This window comes from Sarcophilus harrisii, chromosome 3, assembly GCF_902635505.1.
Source record: "Sarcophilus harrisii chromosome 3, mSarHar1.11, whole genome shotgun sequence".
NCBI lineage: Eukaryota > Metazoa > Chordata > Mammalia > Dasyuromorphia > Dasyuridae > Sarcophilus > Sarcophilus harrisii.
This window is the reverse complement of record NC_045428.1, coordinates 139,215,559-139,237,382: the sequence shown is the minus strand read 5'-3', so window position 1 is coordinate 139,237,382 and position 21,824 is coordinate 139,215,559. Positions and strand designations below refer to the sequence as shown.

The 21,824-nt window shown below is 33.3% G+C and overlaps 1 protein-coding gene across 1 annotated transcript in view; it reads right to left on the bottom strand.

The window, feature by feature from the left end:
- Window positions 1–21,824, bottom strand: part of GPC5 (glypican 5) — a 2,065,974-nt gene that overhangs the window by 1,608,993 nt on the left and 435,157 nt on the right. The window contains exon 4 of the mRNA XM_031963619.1: window positions 6,729–6,862. Within this exon, the coding sequence (XP_031819479.1) occupies window positions 6,729–6,862 (134 nt within the window). The remainder of the gene's footprint in view (window positions 1–6,728; window positions 6,863–21,824) is intronic.

Here is a 21,824-nt window from a genome sequence, read left to right as displayed (position 1 = left end):
CCCCTCCCCAGATGGCAGGTAGTCCCATACATGTTAAATATGTTAAAGTATATGTTAAATACAATATATGTATACATATTAATATATTTGTCTTGCTACACAAGAAAAATCATATTTAGAAAGAAGGAAACAACCTGGGAAGAAAAACAAAAATGAAAGCAAACTATAAGAGAGTATAAATACTATGTTGTGGTCCACTCTCATTTCCCAGTGTTCTTTTGCTCGGTTTAGCTGGTTTTATTCATTACTGATCAATTGGAACTGATTTGGATCCCCCCATTGGTGAAGATAGCCACTTCCATCAGAACTGATCCTCATATAGTATTATTGTTGAAGTATATAATGATCTCCTGGTCCTGCTCATTTCACTCAGCATCAGTTCGTGTAAGTCTCTCCAAGCTTCTCTGTAGTCATCCTGCTGGTCATTTCTTGCAGAACAATAATATTCCATAACATTTATATACCACAATTTACCCAGCTAGAATAGCAGTTTTTTCTTACTGGCTTCTCTACCTTTTGAAGGATTATATTATAATTAATTCAAGCAAAAATATTATTGGCTGCTCTGTTTGCTACAGACAGTGGCTAGATAAAAAAATTTTATTACCATTACTTTATCATGCTTCTAAACTAAATGCAATCAATTTTAAAATTTAAAATTTAAAAATCTAGCACACACAAATACACACAACACAACAAAAACAACAATGACAACAAAAATACCTTTGTCCATTTTTTTCCTGTCCAAGTGGTCTGTAGTATACTAGGGTAACAATATTGTTTCCATTTCTGCTTCTACTATCTTTTCCTAAATTTACTCTGAATTTTTAAACTCATTTCCAAGTTTCTTCCAAGTATATTTTATTCATATTCAAATACTCCTTCATTCCCTACTTTTTATAAAATTTAGCCTACCAGAAATCATATCCCAGTCATGAATGCTGTCCCAGTAAGCATCAGATAACAGGTCAAATATGCATTATTGTGTTAAAACATCTAGCTCATCTTGCTTGTTATTGATACTCTTTGCTAGGCCCACTTGGGGGTTTTATTGTTCGTGAGTTTTTGGATTTTGAGCCATATGCCATCCAGAGAGAGAACTATAGAGACTGAATATGGTTCACAAAATAGTATTTTCACTTTTTTGTTGATGTTTACTAGCTTTTCTTTTGTTCTTTTTCATATTTTCCTCTTTGATATGATTTTTTTTTCGTGCAACCATGATAAATCTGAAAATATGTATAGAAGTATGCATGTTTAACATGTATTGGATTGCTTGCTATCTAGGGGAGAGGATGAAAGGAAGGGAGGAGAAAAATTAGGAACACAAGGTTGGGCAGGGGTGAATGTTGAAAATTATATTTACATGTATTTTTTTCTAAGAAATTTATTTATTTTGTTGTTGTTGTTGTTTTGTTTTGTTTTTGCTGAGGCAATTGGGCTTATGTGACTTGCTAGGGTCACACAGTTAAGGAGTATTAAGTGTCTGAGGTCATATTTGAACTCAGATCCTCCTGACTTCAGGGCTGGTACTCCATCCCTGCACCACCTAGCTGTTCCAAAATTTATTTATTTTTAATACACATTGCTTTATGAATCATGTTGGAAGAGAAAAATCAAGAGCAAAAAAGGAAAAACCATGTGAGATATTTCTTTTAAAAAATGAAAAAAAAAGAAGTCAACATTGCATGTGTTGATTCACATTTGGTCTCCTTGATTCTTTTTCTGGATGCAGATGGCATTTTCTGTCCAAAATCTATTGGGATTACTTCGGATCACTGAACCACTTAGAAGAACCAAGCCTTTCATAGTTGATTATCACACATTCTTGCTGTTATTAAGTAAAACGTATTCGTGATTTTTTTTGTTTCAGTCAGAATCAGTTACTGTAAATCATTAAAAGGCTTTCTAAAATCAGGTTGTTCATTTTTTACAGAACAATAATATTTCCATTATCTTCATATAACACAATTATGCAGCTGTTTCCCAATTGATGAGTTTCTACTTGTTTTCCAGTTCTTTACTACCAGCTGCTGCCACCATTTTTGTACATATAGGTCCTTTCCCCTCCTTTATGATTTCTAAATAATAAAGTAATGGCACTGCTAGGTCAAAGGATATGCACTGTTTTATAGTCCTGTGGGCATGTTTCAAATTCCCCTCCAGAATGGTTAGATCATTTCACAACTCCAGAAACAATGCATTAGTGTCCTAGTTTTCCCACATTTCCTCTAAGATCTATCTATCATTTTAGCTAATCGAAAAGATGTGAGTTGGTACTTGAGAGTTGTTTTAATTTGCATTTCTTTAATCAATAGTGATTTAAACCATTCTTTTATATAACTATAGATGGCTTTAATTTTGTCAACTGGAAATTGTTCATAACCTCTGACCATTTATCAATTGGGGAATGACTTGCATTCTTATAAATTTGACACAGTTCTTTATATTTTAGAAATGAGACTTTTATCAGAAAAAGTATCAGTAAAGATTTTTTCCCAGGTTTGTACTTCCCTTTTAATCTTGTTTCTGTTGGTTTAATTTGTGGAAACCCTTTTTAATTTAATGTAATCAAAGTTATTGATTTTACTTTCATTTTTCTTTTGTTCTCTTATTCTGTTTTTGGTAATAAATTCCTCTCTTCTCCAAAGATCTGATAGGTAATGTATTCCTTCTCCTAATTTGTTTATGGTATAATACTTTTTTCTCCACACAGCTAGGAAATGTTAGGTGTCTGAGGCCAGATTTGAATGCACATCCTCCTTACTTCAGGGCTAGTGCCCTATGGTATTATTCTTTATGCTGAAATCATATACCCATTTTAACCATATTTTGGTATGGGGTATGAGATGTAGAACAATGGTGAGTTTCTGATATATTATTTTCCGGTTTTCTCAGCAATATTTATCAAGCAGTGAGCTCTTATTCCAGAAGTTAGAGTTTGGCAGATTGTCAAATACCATATTACTAAAAGCCTTGATTATTCAGTTACATCTTTCTAAATTCCTCTGATCCATTACTCCATTTCTTAGCCAGAACCAAATGTTTTGATGACTGCTACTTTATTATATTGTTTTAGGTTTGGTACTGCTAAGCCATGATCCTTTGAATTTTTTTTTTATTAATTCCCATTGTATCTCCTCTTTCCTCTTTTTCAAGTACAAGCTTTTTCATCCCTCAATGTCATTTTTTTGATGTTATTATCACATTGGAGCCCATTCCCAACCATGCCCTCAGTCCATGTGATGTCCTCCTCTGCCCCAGTGACAGATACAGTTCTTAAGAGTTACAGATATTATTTTCTCATCTAGGTATGTAAACACTATAACCTTTAATATATATATATATATATGTGTGTGTGTGTGTGTATGTATATATATATATATATATATACATATACACATATATATGTATGTACATAAATATTTTCTCCTGTTTTCTATGGTTCTCTTGAGTCCTCTTGTGTTTGGAGATTAAATTTTCTATTTAATTCTGATTTTTTTATAGAAATTATTGAAAGCCTCTTATTTCATTGAAACTCCATCTTCTCCCCTGAAAGATGATGCTAAGTCTTGCTGGGTAGTTCATTTTTATTTGTAACCCTAGGTTCTTTGCCTTCTGGAATATGATATTCCAGGCTTTCTTATAGAAGCTGCCAGATCCTGGGTAATCCTGACTGTTGTTCCTTGATATTTGATTTTTTTTCCTGGGAAGCTTGCAGTATTTTTTCCTTGAGATTATAGGAGTTTTGCAACAACATTCCTTGGAGTTTTCCTTGTGGGATCTCTTTCTGAAGGTGATTAATAAGAGTCTTGCAATGAGTATTTCCCCTCTAATTCTAAAACATCAGGGCAGTTTTCCTTAATTATCTCTTGATGAATGTTATCCAGGCCATTTTTGTTGTTGTTGTTTTGATTTGTTTTTTGTTTGTTTGTTTGTTTTGGTCATGGCCTTCAGGTAGGCCAATAATTTTTAAATTGTCTCTTCTGGATCAATTTTCCAGGTTGGCCATCTTTCCATTGAGGTATTTCACCTTTCCTTCTATTTTTTTCATTCTTTTTTGTTTGTTTGACTGATTCTTGCTGTGTCACAAAATCATTAGCTTCCATTTGCTCCATTCTAGTTTTAATGTGTTATTTTCTTCAATTAACTTTTATAACTCTTTCCGTTTAGTTTATTCTACTGTTTAAGAAGCTGTTTTCTTCAGTCAATTTTTTTCATTCCTTTTCCAAGGTGTCGACTTTTTCATATATATCTCTAATTTCCTTTCTCATTTTCTTTCTCATTTTTCTTCTCTTTTATTTTCCTTTTAAAGTTGTTTATGAGCATTTCTAAGAAGCCTCTTTGGGCTGGAGATTAATTTATATCAGTCTTTGGGATTTTTCTGTTCTTATCTGAGTTTGTGTTTTGGTCTGCCCTTGTCACCACAGTAGCTTTCTATAGTCAAAGTTCATTTTAGTTTCTTGCTCATTTTCTCTTCTTTTGGTATTTCATCTTTTTTTTTTAACTTTTATGTTTGAACTCTGCTCCTGGGGTAAAGAGAATGCTGTCCCAAGCTACCTATGCAGTTCTGACCCTTGATTTTGATCATAGGGGCGGCCCCCTTGTATTTGCAGGGGCACATTTGCTTGCTCTTTTCAGGAAACAACCTGGTTTCTCAGAGTTTCCCTCGTGAGCTGCAAATGGAAACTGCCCCACTGATTTACTCTTCTACTGAGCAGGACATGAGGGTCATAGCTGATTTGCTGTGATTAAAACCCTCTCACCAGTTCTTTCTGAGTCTGTCTGAGCTGGGCTGAACACCCTCTTCACTCCAGTGAGACTGACCTTTCTTGAAGTTTTCCAATCTATCTTGAGCTAGAGAATGGTTTCATTCCATCAGATTCTGTTCAAAGGCTTGGTTTCTTCTGGTTTTCAAGGGAAGAGCTCCAGCAGCTTCCTTGCTTTACTTCACTATCTTGGCTCCTCCCCTGGAACTGTAGGCTTACATCCTTTGCATGTATTTTGAAAATAAAAAGCTGTTATGTTTTTAAAATGCACTCTAGATTTCTTCTGGAAGCTATTACAGCTTTGAATAATCAAGAGAAGATAGGAGTCATCATTGAAACCTATACCCTAATTTATTTGATTACTTTTATACAAACTTTTGGCCCTGAAAATTAAAAAGTAGCTTAGTGGGGCTGGATATTGCTGTACCATCTCTTCAAAGATTATGCATTTAAATCCAGTCATCATTTGCTTATCAGTTAGAAGAAGACTGTTCCATAATGTAAAGAAAGCAAAAATCATACAAAAGTCCAATACCAGTGTCCTCTTGGCTCTGAGAAGAAATCCTAACCTTTTGGCTTTCCTTTACTTTATAAACAGAACTTTAAAAACCTATTTTGTCATCTTTGGTTTTCTTTGCCTGATTCATTTCATATTCAGATTTAGAATCTCTGATCTTTTTTTTTTTACAGAATATTTCCATTGCTTCATCTTCTATAAATATCTTTTTTTTAAAATAACATTAGCCAATGTCCATATCATTGGTCTATTCATCTTGTTTTTTTTAAAGTTTTCTTATTCACTATAACCTTTGGTGCTGTGAGGTACTTCATTAATAGAAGCAGCTCCACATCTTGGATTCATTTCTTCCATATTATCTTTTGTCATGGAAGTGTGGCCTGAGCTTTGGCCTGGACTCTGAAAACTACTTTCAAAATCTGGATGTGTGTGAGATTGCATTGTCTAGTCTTACCCTATCCAATATCCTTCATGGATAATAAGATGTAGTTGTCACTCACTAGTTTTTTCATTTCAACTGTATTGACAAAAATGGTATATTATTGTCAAAATCAGGCCTCAAATGATATTTTCCCTTGTAGTTCTCCATACTTTTAGGAATGAAATTTTCATCAAACCAACTCAGTATATAGTTCACTTTCTCTAGTTTTATAAGACAGAGACAGAGACAAAGAGAAAGAGCTCCACTATACAAAGTTACCTCCACTCCTTCACCCCTTTACATATACTACACAATGTATCATGTTTTTTGGAGACAGAATTATTATAATTTCCTCCACTCAACACATAATTATTTTTGCTTTCTGATAGGTAGTCTTTAGTAAATTCCAATTACAGTAACACTCTCATTTCTTTGTCTATTGATTATTATTTTTCTGTGCTTTGTTCCCACTCCCAACCCTCTTGGATTTCCTCACTTGTCCCCATGGTATTTGTTGCTATTCCATCATATTTTATTCTAATTTGTTCATTATGAATACATAGATTCATACATTATGAATAAATAAAACAAAGTAGTTTAAATCACTACTGATTGGAGAAATGCAAATTAAAACAACCCTGAGGTATCACCTTAAACTTAATCATGAGCTTCATTTATCCTTGTACTAAAACTGATGACGTAAATATATCTTCTTCTGTCAAAGTCTTTAGGCTACCTTATTGACTTTTTCACTTAACAAAATATGTTTTTCAGATTCCAATGCCTCAAGTTGAAGTGAAATAATATATGTTATTTCTGAATGTTAAACTTAGCCTTTGTAAAAAGGCCCTGCCTAACTAAGGAAACTGTTTCTGCTGGCTTTTAAGCCTGAACTAATGTTATTCTCTTCTTTCTCTCCTGATCCATTTCAGTTTTTTTTTAAATTAAATATGGTCCATTCTGTGGTAAAATTAGTGGCTTACTTTCTTCCTTCTTTCTGGTTGTAAAACTAATGTCTTACTTTCTTCTGCTGGCAAGGGATTCTTCACCATCTCTTGAAGAGATCTTCATTCCTTGCTTATCTTTGCTCTGATCAAGAGAACAACCAGGGGTTTGTGTAGGTGTTCTGACAGGGGGACCACAGATCTTGTTCACCTTTTTAAAAGAAAGAAATAAGAGTTAGTAATAGGACCTTTAAAGGATTTTCAACCACATTTGTACCACCTTCTTAAATTATTCATTCAAGTACGAAAGCATAGAGTTACCTATATTATTAGGTCTTTATACATATTAGGCTTCAAACACAGGAATTTTTTTCAACATTTTCAAACCAACTTATTGTGTTTCATTGACAAATGGCAAAAATAACAAATCCATATTTTATGTGTTTTCGCCACAGTGCTTAGCAGAGTTCATATAAAAGGATTAAATAAGAGTTTGGGATTGTGTTGGGGGTTATATGTAGAAGGGAAATTCTTTAGATAAATTTAATAATAAAGATGATTAGCTTTATGTAATGGTTCCATAAATCAAGTAATAAAAAAATAAAATGGTAGATATGATTAGGATTACTTTCTACCACATAATATATGTATAAAATATGTTTGATATTAATAAAGGTTTAGGGAATTAATTTAGAATCAATGACACAGAAAATACCTGATAAGGAAACTTCCTCTACCAATGCAAGTTTGCAATTTATAATCTTCAAGAGTTACCTCTTCTAATAATCTTCAAGTGTTATCTCTCTAAGCAACTTAATTGAAATGTTAAATAACTTGCCAAGTTTAAACAATTAGGATATATCAGCACCTGAATTCTCAATTTCCTGACTTCAAAGTTGGCTCTACCATATTATCACATTGCCTACATAATTCAAAGGTATAGAATTTCATCAATATGGACAGTACCTGAGTACTAATGGGATACAGATGGGAATTCTTCCCTACTGTACTGTGTAGTATTCACAGGGTATTGTAGGAAGAAACAAACAAGTAAATTTAAACAAATCCATTTTCTGATAGTGTAATCCCTCAGGACTTATTTGTTTTGGTCTTCAAATGACATACAGTTTGTCCCTAGATCTGGATTGAAATCTGGATTGAAATTCTTTCTTGCTTGATAGCATCTGTGAGAGCATATTCCTGACTGATCTAGCCTTTAAAAAACAAGAATTATTTCCATGCCACAATGAAGTATCACAGTAGGACTTTAGGAAAAATATATAATGTACACAAAATATATATGTATATGCTTGATATTATAATTCATAAAATCATTGTATAATTAAGTAGCTTAAAAATCAATGAGTAAAAGTAAAATTTTAAAAGAGAAAAACATACATCAGATAGATTCAGTTGGTTCTAAAAGGAAGGCCATTTGAGAAAAGGAGATCCTTACTTATTACCCAGGTTTGTAGAGGTAAGTAAATTGTGTTTGAAAATTAAACAGTTTGGAATCAACTTTATAAGAATATAAATCATCCCCAGTTGATAACTGGTCAAAGTATATGAACAGGCAATTTTCAAATAAAAGAAATGGAAGCTATATGTCTTGTCATATGAAAAAATACTCTAAATCAACAGTGATTAGAGAAATGCAAATTTAACAACTCTATGATAACATCTATCAGATTGACTAATATGACAAAAAAAAAAAAAAAGAAAGAAAATCATGGATGTTAGACAAGATATGGGAAAGCTGGGACACTGATACATTGTTGATGGAGTTGTGAACTGATTCAATCATTTTGGAGAACAATTTGAAATTATACCTAAAGGGTTATAAAAGTGTGCATATCCTTTGGTCCAGCAATACTACTGTTAGATTTATATCTCAAAAATATCAAAAAAGGCAGGGGGAGACCTATTTGCACAAACATATTTATATCAGTTTTTTTTGAGGTGTCTAAAAACTGGAACTTGAGGGAATGGCTATAAATTGGGGAGTAATTAAAAAAGCAAACTATGCAATTTTGATGGAATATTACTATTCTTTAAGAAATGATGAGCCAAATAATTTCAGAAAAACCTAGAAAGACATGAACTGATGTAAAGAAAAAGGAGCAGAAACTAGAAAAACACAGTATACAGTAAGAACAATATTGTACAATGAAGTATGTAATTAACTTAGCTATTCTAAGCAATACAATGATCAAAATATATATATATATATCAGAGAACTCATGATGAAACATTTTACCAGCCTGCAGAGAAAGAACCAATATTATCTGAACATATACTGAAGCATACTGTTTTTTACTCTTTGTCTGTTTCTTTTTTCATTTTGTTTTAGTTTTCTTGTACAAAATGATTGTTATGGAAATGCTTTACATGATTGCACATGTATAATTTATAATGAATTGCTTATCATCTCAAGGACTGGGGGTTGTCATAAGAAGAAGGAGGGAGGAAAAGAGAGATACAGATCAGAATTCAAAAGTAAAAGTTAAACAAATGTTTAAAAAAACTTGTAATTAGGGATAAATAAAATATTAATTTTAAAAAAGAAAATTAAACTGTTTGATCTGGAATCTATTGACATTCTCTAATTAAAGCACAAAGATAAAACTTAATGTCTCTTTCTATTAACTATTCTGAGAAATTAAGGAGAGAAAGTATAAATCTAAGCTATTGCCACCATTCTACTTTGCTTGATTAATTGATTTTTGGAATCATTATGATGTGAGGCTTTTGCTTAGGCTTCATCTACAAATCAATAATAGAAGTTTATTTTAGATTCATTACCTAAACAATGTCCTTTATACAAATTATTAAAACATCTTCCAAAAACTCTTATTAAATTTTTCTTTATGAGAACATTTTTGATGAAATATTTTAAGCATTGTGAGAGATGCATGCATACATAACACATGTCTTTTGTGGAGTTTCAAAACTACTATAGGCAAAGAATTAGTGCTGTAAAATAAAACACAGATATGGAGCTAAGAAACTTAGGCTTTAACGCCAACTTAATGGGAGTTCTGGAGAAAATTTATATTATAAAACTTGCCTATTGTTAATTTTCAGTGATTTATGAATGTGTGTAATTTATGAATTGCAAAATGCTATATATCAGGGTTTAATTTTTATTGTTGTTTGTCTGGACACAAAAAATGATGAAAAAATGTTAATGGTGGTGAATAAAAATGTGTTGTGGAATCATTTTTTGGAGATCCATTTGTTAAACATTTACCAGTACCCCTGCCCAGCTTTGTCACATTGAACTAAGTGAGTGTACTGTCTTTCAAATCTGAAAGTCTATGTTTCTGAGAAATGTGAATCAAATAATGTATTGAAATAAAGTCAAAGGAATTAATTAGAGAAGTTGAAGGTTCTACAAGTAAATATTACCAAAGCTTCTTTTTTCTTTTTTTACTCAGGATAAGATTCACCTTTTTTTTTTTTTAATTCCACTACAATCATGGATCTATAATCTTGGGTATTACTGAACACACAGAGGTTTGTAATATATGGGTTCCTTCTCATCTTGTGCTATTTTAACGTATAACCTCCCCAAAACTCCATAATTTTCTATAATCAATAAAATATCAGATACTTTGGTTGTTCCTTGTACATGCAAATGTAATATAACTGCTTTATCCATTGGAGGAGGGACAGCATGTAGAGTTATAGCTTAACTATCACTAATCTTCTGTCCCTCAATTCTACTCTTGAAGGGCCTTTAACAACAAACACTTTCTTTTGTTACAAAATAGATAAGCAAAACTATTCTAAACATTGACTATATGCATTGAGTATAGTGGGAAATGTATATCTTATTCTGCATTGTCAGTAAGTGATTATCAAACATCACTATTGGTCCTTTGGGACTATAGTTGATTAATACAATGATCAGGGTCCTTAAGTCCTTAAAAGTTATTTTTTTAAGTGTCTCCAAAGCTATAAGCATTTTAAAAATTAGTCTGCTACTTCTGTTCAGTTTATTCTGCATCGTTTCATACTAATCTTCATAGATTTCCTTAAATGCATTTGTTTTGTTGTTTCTTATAGCACAATGGTTTAAACCTTCCTTCTGACACTTTTAGCCATTTGAATCTATCATTTTATTTATTTATTTATTTATTTTAATTTAATAGCCTTTTATTTACGGGTTATATAGGTAACTTGACAGCATTGACAACTGCCAAACCTCTTGTTCCAATTTTTCCCCTCTTTCACCTCACCCCCTCCCCCAGATGGCAAGATGACCAGTAGATGTTAAATATATTAAAATATAAATTAGATACATAATAAGTATATATGACCAAACCATTATTTTGCTGTATAAAAAGAATCAGACTCTGAAATACTGTACAATTAGCCCACGAAGAAAATCAAAAATGCAGGTGGGCAAAAATATAGGGATTGGGAATTCAATGTAATGGTTTTTAGTCATCTCCCAGAGTTCTTTTGCTGGGCGTAGCTGGTTCAGTTCATTACTGCTCCATTGGAAATGATTTGGTTGATCTCATTGCTGAGGATGGCCAGATCCATCAGAATTGGTCATCATATAGTATTGTTATTGAGGCATATAATGATCTCTTGGTCCTGCTTGTTTCACTCAGCATCAATTCATGTAAGTCTCTCAAGGCCTTTCTGAAATCATCTTGTTGGTCATTTCTTACAGAACAATAATATTCCATAATATTCATATACCACAATTTATTCAGCCATTCTCCAACTGATGGGCATCCACTCAGTTACCAGTTTCTAGCCACTACAAAAAGGGCTGCCACAAACATTCATATCACTTAATTTTTTAATAAATATTCTCAAAAAACTCTCAGATAACAAATCAAAAAGAAAAATTTGATATTCTTTATCACTAAAATCACAGATCCAGTACACATTTCTATATTTATTTTTTAACTTACATGGATAAACAATTATTTATTCCCAATCAAGAGGCATGTTCTTTGTTCCTATTTCTTTGCTATGAAAAAATACTATACTAAATATTTCATGTGTGTGATTCTTTCTTTTTCTTTGTTATATCTTCAGTGATACTAATGATCTAACTAGTCAAAGGGTATGTATGCACAGTTAAGTAACAAGCTTTTGTCATAAAATGATGTTGCTTTTGGATGCCATTTCTCATTCTCTAAAAAAGAAGATTGTTGACAATAGTATTGGGGGTCTTTAGACTGCCAATTAGGTCACATATTTATATCATTTAAACTTCATAGGAAATAGTAGTAATATATGCCAAGCTTTATTCTTTCACACATTTACAATTATTTCCATATCAAGAATAGGTCAAATAAACAGGACATGTGGAACTTCTGCTAATTATTTTTTCCTACTTGATACTGATTTTAAACATTGCTATAAAAAAACTAAAATTTCACTGCACAAAGACACTTAAGTCACATATGATTCTCACATCGGTACTTCATCACTTCAATAAGTTTTTTAAAAGTTTCTTTTTAGGATGAAATCAAGTATACATCATAGTCATTTGACAATATTTATTTTCTTCTTGAAGAAAAGATTTATGATCTTTGAGCATTCGAGATTGGTATACTCTATAAGCTCTAGATTTTCTTATTCACTACCTCCTGAATGCCATGTTGTACAGTATACATTTTTACTATCCTTCCCTATGTCTGCTGTGGCTGAATATTAAAATATAGACTGATGTTATTTGGAACATTTTATCAATTTCTTTGTAAAATTTCATTATGTCCTTACTTTCTACAACCTATTTTGATGTTCATGAGATATAATATTATTCATAATGATTTTCTTTAAAGTGCTTATTATCAGATAAAGGATATAAAGTCAATTTTCAGCTGAAGAAATTAAGACCATTTATACTCATATGAAAAAATATTTTAAATCCCTATTAATCAGAGAAATGCAAATTAAGACAACTCTGAGGTACCACTACACACTTCTGAGATTGGCTAAGATGATAGGAAATGATAATAATAAGGGAGAAAACAATTGGTAACACAAGATTTTGTGAGAATAAATGTTGAAAACTATGGAAATGTTTTGAAAATAAAAAGCTTTGAAAATAAAAAGTGCTTATCATCAGCATTTCTTATTATAATGCATGATGAACAAGTGACCCATACCATTAAGTTTCTTTTTTTTTTGTTGTTGTTGTTGTTGTTGTTGTTGTTGTTGTTGTTGTTTAATAGCCTTTTATTTACAGGTTATATGCATGGGTAACTTTACAGCATTAACAATTGCCAACCCTCTTGTTCCAATTTTTCACCTCTTACCCCCCACCTCCTCCCCCAGATAGCAGAATAACCAGTAGATGTTAAATATATTAAAATATAAATTAGATACACAATAAGTATACATGACCAAACTGTTATTTTGCTGTACAAAAAGAATCAGACTCTGAAATATTGTACAATTAGCTTGTGAAGGAAATCAAAAATGCAGGTGTGCATAAATATAGGGATTGGGAATTCAATGTAATGGTTTTTAGTCATCACCCAGATTTCTTTCTCTGGGTGTAGTTCATTACTGCTCCATTGGAAATGATTTGGTTGATCTCATTGCTAAGGATGGCCAGGTCCATCAGAACTGGTCATCATATAGTATTGTTGTTGAAGTATATAATGATCTCCTGGTCCTGCTCATTTCACTCAGCATCAGTTCGTGTAAGTCTCTCCAGGCCTTTCTGAAATCATCCTGTTGGTCATTTCTTACAGAACAGTAATATTCCATAATTTTCATATACCACAATTTATTCAGCCATTCTCCAACTGATGGACATCCATTCAGTTTCCAGTTTCTAGCCACTACAAAAAGGGCTGCCACAAACATTCGTGCACATACAGGTCCCTTTCCCTTCTTTATAATCTCTTTGGGATATAATCCCAGTAGTAACACTGCTGGATCAAAGGGTATGCACAGTTTGATAACTTTTTGAGCATAGTTCCAAACTACTCTCCAAAATGGTTGGATTCGTTCACAACTCCACCAACAATGCATCAATGTCCCAGTTTTCCCACATCCCCTCCAACAATCATCATTATTTTTTCCTGTCATCTTAGCCAATCTGACAGGTTGTGTAGTGGTATCTTAGAGTTGTCTTAATTTGCATTTCTCTGATTAATAATGACTTGGAGCATCTTTTCATATGACTAGAAATAGTTTCAATTTCTTCATCTGGGAATTGTCTCTGACCATTTTTCAATTGGAGAATGGCTTGATTTTTTATAAATTTGAGTTAATTCTCTATATATTTTGGAAATGAGGCCTTTATCAGAACCTTTGACTGTAAAAATATTTTCCCAGTTTATTGCTTCCCTTCTAATCTTGTCTGCATTAGTTTTGTTTGTACAAAAACTTTTCTGTTTGGTATAATTGAAATTTTCTATTTTGTGATCAGTAATGATCTCTAGTTCTTCTTTGGTCATAAAGTTCTTCCCCTTCCACAGGTCTGAGAGGTAAACTATCCTGTGTTCCTCTAATTTATTAATAATTTCATTCTTTATGCCTAGGTCATGAACCCATTTTGACCTTATTTTGGTTTACGGTGTTAAGTGTGGATCAATGCCTAGTTTCTGCCATATTAGTTTCCAATTTTCCCAGCAATTTTTATCAAACAGTAAGTTCTTATCCCAAAAGCTGGGGTCTTTGGGTTTGTCAAAGACTAGGTTGCTGTATTTGTTGACTGTTTTATCCCTTGAACCTAACCTATTCTACTGATCAACTAATCTATTCCTCAGCCAATACCAAATGGTTTTGGTAACTGCTGCTCTATAATATAATTTTAGATCTGGTACAGCTAAGCCACCTTCATTTGATTTTTTTTTCATTAATTCCTTTGAAATTCTTGACCTTTTGTTTTTCCATATGAATTTTGTTGTTATTTTTTCTAGGTCATTAAAATGGTTTTTTGGGAGTCTGATTGCATACCATTAAGTTTCAATCAATTAACAAGTATTTATTAATGCTTACCTCTGCCAGGTGCTGAACTGGGCTGGGGATACAAAACGAAAAATGAAATAATCCCTGCCTTAAAAAAAAGTTCATATATATTTGGAAGACAACATGTATACGTATAAGCACTCAAAAACAAACAAAAGCAATACAAGGTAATTATGAAGGAATGACTCTAGCAATTAGAGAAATCCAAAAAGGCTTCATTTAATGATAGTGCTTGAGTTGAATTTTAAAGGAACAAAATCCTAAAATATGGAGGTAAGGAGAAAATATATTACTGTTCTGGAAGACATCCAGTGAGATAGGAGACAGACATATGAGAAACAGAAAGACCAGTTTGTCTGTTTCTGAACTATAACATGAGTAGAAGATAGTAATGTTCAATAAAACTGAAGAGGTGGATTGAGACCAAATTATGAAGAGCTTTAAACATCAAATAGAAAAATTCATATTTTATTTAAGGAAAAATAGAGAAGCATTAGAGTTTATTGAGTAGCTGAGAGACATTATCAAATTTGCATTTTTGGCAGTTGTATGAAGTGTAGAATAGTCAGAGATTTTGAAGTAGTGATACCAACCAGGCATTTCAGTATTTCTGGCAGGAAATAATGATAGTCAGAGAGTAGTCACTATGCACATAGGGAAAAAGGGATAAATGTGAAAGCTGTTATGGAGGTCACTATGACAAAACTAGGAAATTGATTCTGAGAGGTGTTATTTTAATAAAGTGAGGGATTGAGAATAATACCAAGATTTAAAATATAGATAGGTGGAAGAATGGTGGCAATTATGACAAGGAAGAAAGAAATAAACAAGCAATCAAAAAAAAGAAAGGAAAACTTTTAGAAGAGGAATACATTTGAAGGAAACATCTGAAGTGTCTATATGACATCCCATTTGAAATGTCTAATAGGGGCGGAGCCAAGATGGCGGAGAAGACACACGCGACTTTCTAAGCTCTTCTCTTACCCTCTTTATCAATATTATATCAAGCCTCAAAAATAGTCTTGACTGCTACAATTCATAAAGATAAGAAGTAGAACAACTCACCGGCAGAAGAAAATCTGTAGTCTCGCCAAAAAAGGTTGGTTCCGGGGCCAGGGGGGAGATCAGCACAGACAGGGAGAGAAATTAGATTCCGAGGAGAGTCTCAAACCGAAAGTGAAAGCACAGATCTCAGCACAAGCGTGCAGCCCCAACCGGCAGTACAGGGCTTTTCCTTGGGGCAGTTGTGATCCTGCAGGGCAGGAGGACGCAGCCCGGGTTAGCCTCCAATCTGCGCAGTGGGGAGCTCGGCTTGGGGCCATAGAACTTTTCCAGGGCTGATTTGCATTGCGCAGAGACACTGGGGCAGAGTTCGGGGCGGTCTGCGGTCAGCTGCTAATACTCACAGTCCCACAAGAGGCTCCGGCCTGGGGCAGTGACACTTTCACCCCTTAGTCTCTAGCCTAGGGCAATCGCTAACCCACTCAGCCCAACTGGGCACTTTGATAGCTCAGCCAGTGCTGAATCCACTTCCTATTGGGGGAAGGGAAGACTCTCACTCAGAGCACTCCCATACCCCGGAGCCGGAAATCGGTTTACATCTTTCCCTGCTCTGCAGAGGAAGCTGGTAACCCCCTTGCCTAGGAGACCTACCCTAAAGGCTTTAAAACATGAATAAAAAGATGAAAAGAATGATCGACAGCTTCTATGCAGAAAAAGAGCAGGTCAGCAAACCTGAAGAGACCTCAAACAGCAAACATGCATCAGACTGTCCTCCTTTACATGATGCTTTCATAGAAGAGACCATTAAAAGTCTCAAAAGAGAGTTAGAAGATAAATGGGGAAAGGAAAGAGAAGCCTTACAAGAAAGCAACAACTTCCTGAAATACGAATTGGAAAAAGTAAAAAAATCTCAGGAAAGTAAGAATTGTGAATTGGAAAAAATAAAGAATTCACTAGAAAGTAGGATCTGTGAATTGGAAAAAGAAAATAATTCACTAAAAAAAATTAGTGAAATGGAAAAAAATTCCACAGACCAAAACAATATATTTAAAACTCAATTGGACATATACAGAAAGAAGTAAAAAAAGCTAATGAAGAAAATAATTCTTTAAAAATTAGAACTGAACAAATAGAAACTAATGATGCATTGAGACAGCAAGAATCAGTCAAGCAAAAACAAAAAAATGACAAACTGGAAAAAACCATGAATTATCTACTTGCAAAAACGACAGACTTGGAAAATAGATCTAGGAGAGATAATCTGAGGATTATTGGACTTTCCGAAAACTATGATGAAAAAAAGAGCCTAGATACTATTTTACAAGAAATCATCTAAGAGAACTGCCCAGATGTAATAGAATCAGAAGGTAAAACAGGCATTGAAAAAATTCATCGAACACCTTCTGAAAGAAACCGTAAAATAAAAACCCCAAGGAATATTGTGGCAAAATTTCAGAACTATCAGATTAAGGAAAAAATTTTACAAGCAGCAAAAAAAAAAAAACCATTTAAATACCGAGGTGCCACAATGAGGATCACCCAAAATCTGGCTTCCTCTACATTAAAGGAAAGAAGGGCCTGGAATATGATATTCCGAAAGGCACAAGAACTTGGGATGCAGCCAAGAATAAACTACCCAGCTAAGCTGAGCATTTTCTTCCAGGGAAGAAGATGGACATTTAATGAAACAAATGAATTCCATTTGTTTCTGAAGAAAACCAGAACTAAACAAAAATTTGATCTCCAACCATAGAACTCAAGAGATGCAGAAAAGGTAAAAATAACTCTTGAGAATTGTATTTCTGTTGTGGATATACAAAAAGAATACATGTATAATTTGATTGTACTGATATAACATAAAAAAGGGAAGTAGATATGGAAAAGGGATGATGGTAGAATAAGGTGGAAGGAGGGATAAAAGAGGGAAACCAATCCCACAAAGAGGCAAAGGAAACTTATCATATCTGAGGGAATTTAGAGAGGGAGGAACATTGTGTGAATCTTACTCATCAGAGTTGGCTCAAAGAAAAAATAATTGACATTTGTTTTAGAGAAAATTATCTCTGCCTCATTAAAAACGGGGAGAGGAAAAGGGAAAAGAAAAAGAATAAGGGAAGGAGGAAAGACTCAAAGGGGGAGGGAGGATTATAAAGAGGATAAGTATCGTGATACAAGAGGGGACATAAGTTTAAAAGGGGAAAGAGAGTTGGGGAGGCAAGAATAAGTAAAGCATAATCTGAGGTTATAGGATGGCAGGAAATACAGATTTAGTAATTCTAACCATAAATGTGAAGGGATGAACTCCCCAAAAGAGGAGGCAGATAGCAGACTGGATCAAAAGTCAGAACCCTACAATATGTTGTTTACAAGAAACACATTTAAAGCAGGGAGATACATATAGAGTAAAGGTAAAAGGCTGGAGCAAAATGTATTATGTTTCAGGTGAAGTCAAAAAAACAGGGGTAGCCATCCTTATCTCAGATCAAGCAAAAGTAAAAATTGATCTAATTAAAAGAGATAAGGAAGGAAACTACATCCTGCTAAAGGGTAGCATAAACAACGAAGCAATATCAATATTAAACATATATGCACCAAGTGGTATGGCACTCAGCTTCCTAAAGGAGAAGTTAAGAGAGTTGCAAGAAGAAATAGACAACAAAACTGTAATAGTAGGAGATCTCAACCTTGCACTCTCAGAATTAGACAAATCAAACCACAAAACAAAATAAGAAAGAAATTAAAGAAGTAAATATAATATTAGAAAAATTAGGTATGTTGGATCTTTGGAGAAAATTGAATGGAGATAGAAGGGAATATATCTTTCTTCTCAGCAGTTCATGGAACCTATTCAAAATTGACCATATATTAGGACATAAAGACCTCAAAATTAAATGCAAGAAAGCAGAAATAGTAAATGCTTTCTTTTCAGATCATGATGCAATAAAAACTACATTCAACAAAAAGTTAGGGGAAATAGACCAAAAAGTAATTGGAAACTAAACAATCTCATCTTAAAGAATGATTGGGTGAAGCAGCAAATTATAGATACAATTAATAATTTCACTCAAGATAATGACAATGATGAGACATCATACCAAATTTAGGGATGCAGCCAAAGCGGTAATAAGAGGGAATTTTATATCCTTAGAGGCTTACTTGAATAAAACAGAGAAAGAAAAGATTAATGAATTGGGCTTGCAACTAAAAAAAACTAAAAAAAGACCAAATTAAAACCCCAATCAAATACTAAATTGGAAATTCTAAAATTAAAAGGAGAAATTAAAAATATTGAAAGTAAAAACTATTGAACTAATTAATAAAACTAAGAGTTGGTTCTATGAAAAAGCCAATAAAATAGATAAGCCTTTGGTAAATCTGATTAGAAAAAGGAGGGAGGAAAATGAAATTAGTAGTCTTAAAAATGAAAAGGGAGAACTTTCCACCAATGAAGAGGAAATTAGAGAAATAATAAGGAGTTATTTTGCTCAACTTTATGCCAATAAATTTGATAACCTAAGTGAAATGGATGACTACCTCCAAAAATATAGACTTCCCAGACTAACAGAGGAGGAAGTAAATTGCTTGAATAGTCCCATTTCAGAAAAAGAAATAGAACAGGCAATTAAACAACTCCCTAAGAAAAAATCCCCAGGACCAGATGGATTTACATGTGAATTTTACCAAACATTTAAAGAACAATTGGCCCCAATGCTATATAAATTATTTGATAAAATAGGGAATGAAGGAGTCCTACCAAATTCCTTCTATGACACAGACATGGTACTGATACCTAAACCAGGTAGGCTGAAAACAGAGAAAGAAAATTATAGACCAATCTCCCTAATGAATATTGATGCTAAAATCTTAAATAAGATATTAGCAAAAAGACTACAGAAAATCATCTCCAAGATAATACACTATGATCAAGTAGGATTTATACCAGGAATGCAGGGCTGGTTCAATATTAGGAAAACTATCAATATAATTGGCCATGTTAATAACCAAATTAACAAAAACCATATGATCATCTCAATAGATGCAGAAAAAGCATTTGATAAAATCCAACATCCATTCCTATTAAAAACACTTGAGAGTATAGGAATAAATGGACTTTTCCTTAAAATAATCAGCAGCATCTATTTAAAACCATCAGTAAGCATCATATGTAATGGAGACAAACTGCAACCATTCCCAATAAGATCTGGAGTGAAACAAGGTTGCCCACTATCACCGTTACTATTTAATATTGTATTAGAAACGCTAGCTATAGCAATAAGAGCTGAGAAAGAGATTAAAGGAATAAGAATAGGCAATGAGGAAACCAAATTATCACTCTTTGCCGATGACATGATGGTATACTTAGAGAACCCCAGAGATTCTGCTAAAAAGTTATTAGAAATAATCCACAACTTTAGCAAAGTTGCTGGTTATAAAATAAACCCACATAAGTCATCAGCATTCTTATATATCACTAACAAAATCCAACAGTCAGAGTTACAAAGAGAAATTCCATTTAAAGTAACTACTGATAATATAAAATATTTAGGAATCTATCTGCCAAGGGAAAATCAGAAACTTTATGAGCAAAATTACAGACCACTTTTCACACAAATTAAGTCTGATCTAACCAATTGGAAAAATATTAAATGCTCTTGGATAGGGCGAGCAAATATAATAAAGATGACAATATTACCTAAACTAATCTATTTATTTAGCGCTATACCAATCAGACTCCCAAAAAACTATTTTAATGACCTAGAAAAAATAACAACAAAGTTCATATGGAAAAACAAAAGGTCAAGAATTTCAAGGGAATTAATGAAAAAAAAATCAAATGATGGTGGCTTAGCTGTACCAGATCTAAAATTATATTATAGAGCAGCAGTTACCAAAACTATTTGGTATTGGCTAAGGAATAGATTAGTTGATCAGTGGAATAGATTAGGTTCAAGGGATAAAACAGTCAACAAATATAGCAACCTAGTCTTTGACAAACCCAAAGATCCCAGCTTTTGGGATAAGAACTTACTGTTTGATAAAAATTGCTGGGAAAATTGGAAACTAATATGGCAGAAACTAGGCATTGATCCATACTTAACGCCGTACACCAAGATAAGGTCAAAATGGGTTCATGACCTAGGCATAAAGAATGAAATCATTAATAAATTAGAGGAACATAGGATAGTTTACTTCTCAGACCTGTGGAAGGGGAAGGTCTTTATGACCAAAGCAGAACTAGAGATCATTACTGATCACAAAATAGAAAATTTTGATTATACCAAACTGAAAAGTTTTGTACAAACAAAACTAATGCAGACAAGATTAGAAGGGAAGCAATAAACTGGGAAAATATTTTTACAGTCAAAGGTTCTGATAAAGGCCTCATTTCCAAAATATATAGAGAATTAACTCTAATTTATAAAAAATCAAGCCATTCTCCAATTGAAAAATGGTCAAAGGATATGAACAGACAATTCTCAGATGAAGAAATTGAAACTATTTCTAGTCATATGAAAAGATGCTCCAAGTCATTATTAATCAGAGAAATGCAAATTAAGACAACTCTAAGATACCACTACACACCTGTCAGATTGGCTAAGATGACAGGAAAAAATAATGATGATTGTTGGAGGGGATGTGGGAAAACTGGGACATTGATTCATTGTTGGTGGAGTTGTGAACGAATCCAACCATTTTGGAGAGTAGTTTGGAACTATGCTCAAAAAGTTATCAAACTGTGCATACCCTTTGATCCAGCAGTGTTACTACTGGGATTATATCCCAAAGAGATTATAAAGAAGGGAAAGGGACCTGTATGTGCACGAATGTTTGTGGCAGCCCTTTTTGTAGTGGCTAGAAACTGGAAACTGAATGGATGTCCATCAGTTGGAGAATGGCTGAATAAATTGTGGTATATGAAAATTATGGAATATTACTGTTCTGTAAGAAATGACCAACAGGATGATTTCAGAAAGGCCTGGAGAGACTTACACGAACTGATGCTGAGTGAAATGAGCAGGACCAGGAGATCATTATATACTTCAACAACAATACTAGATGATGACCAGTCCTGATGGATCAGGCCATCCTCAGCAACGAGATCAACCAAATCATTTCTAATGGAGCAGTAATGAACTGAACTAGCTATACCCAGAAAAAGAACTCTGGGAGATGACTAAAACCATTACATTGAATTCTCCAGTCCCTATATTTATGCA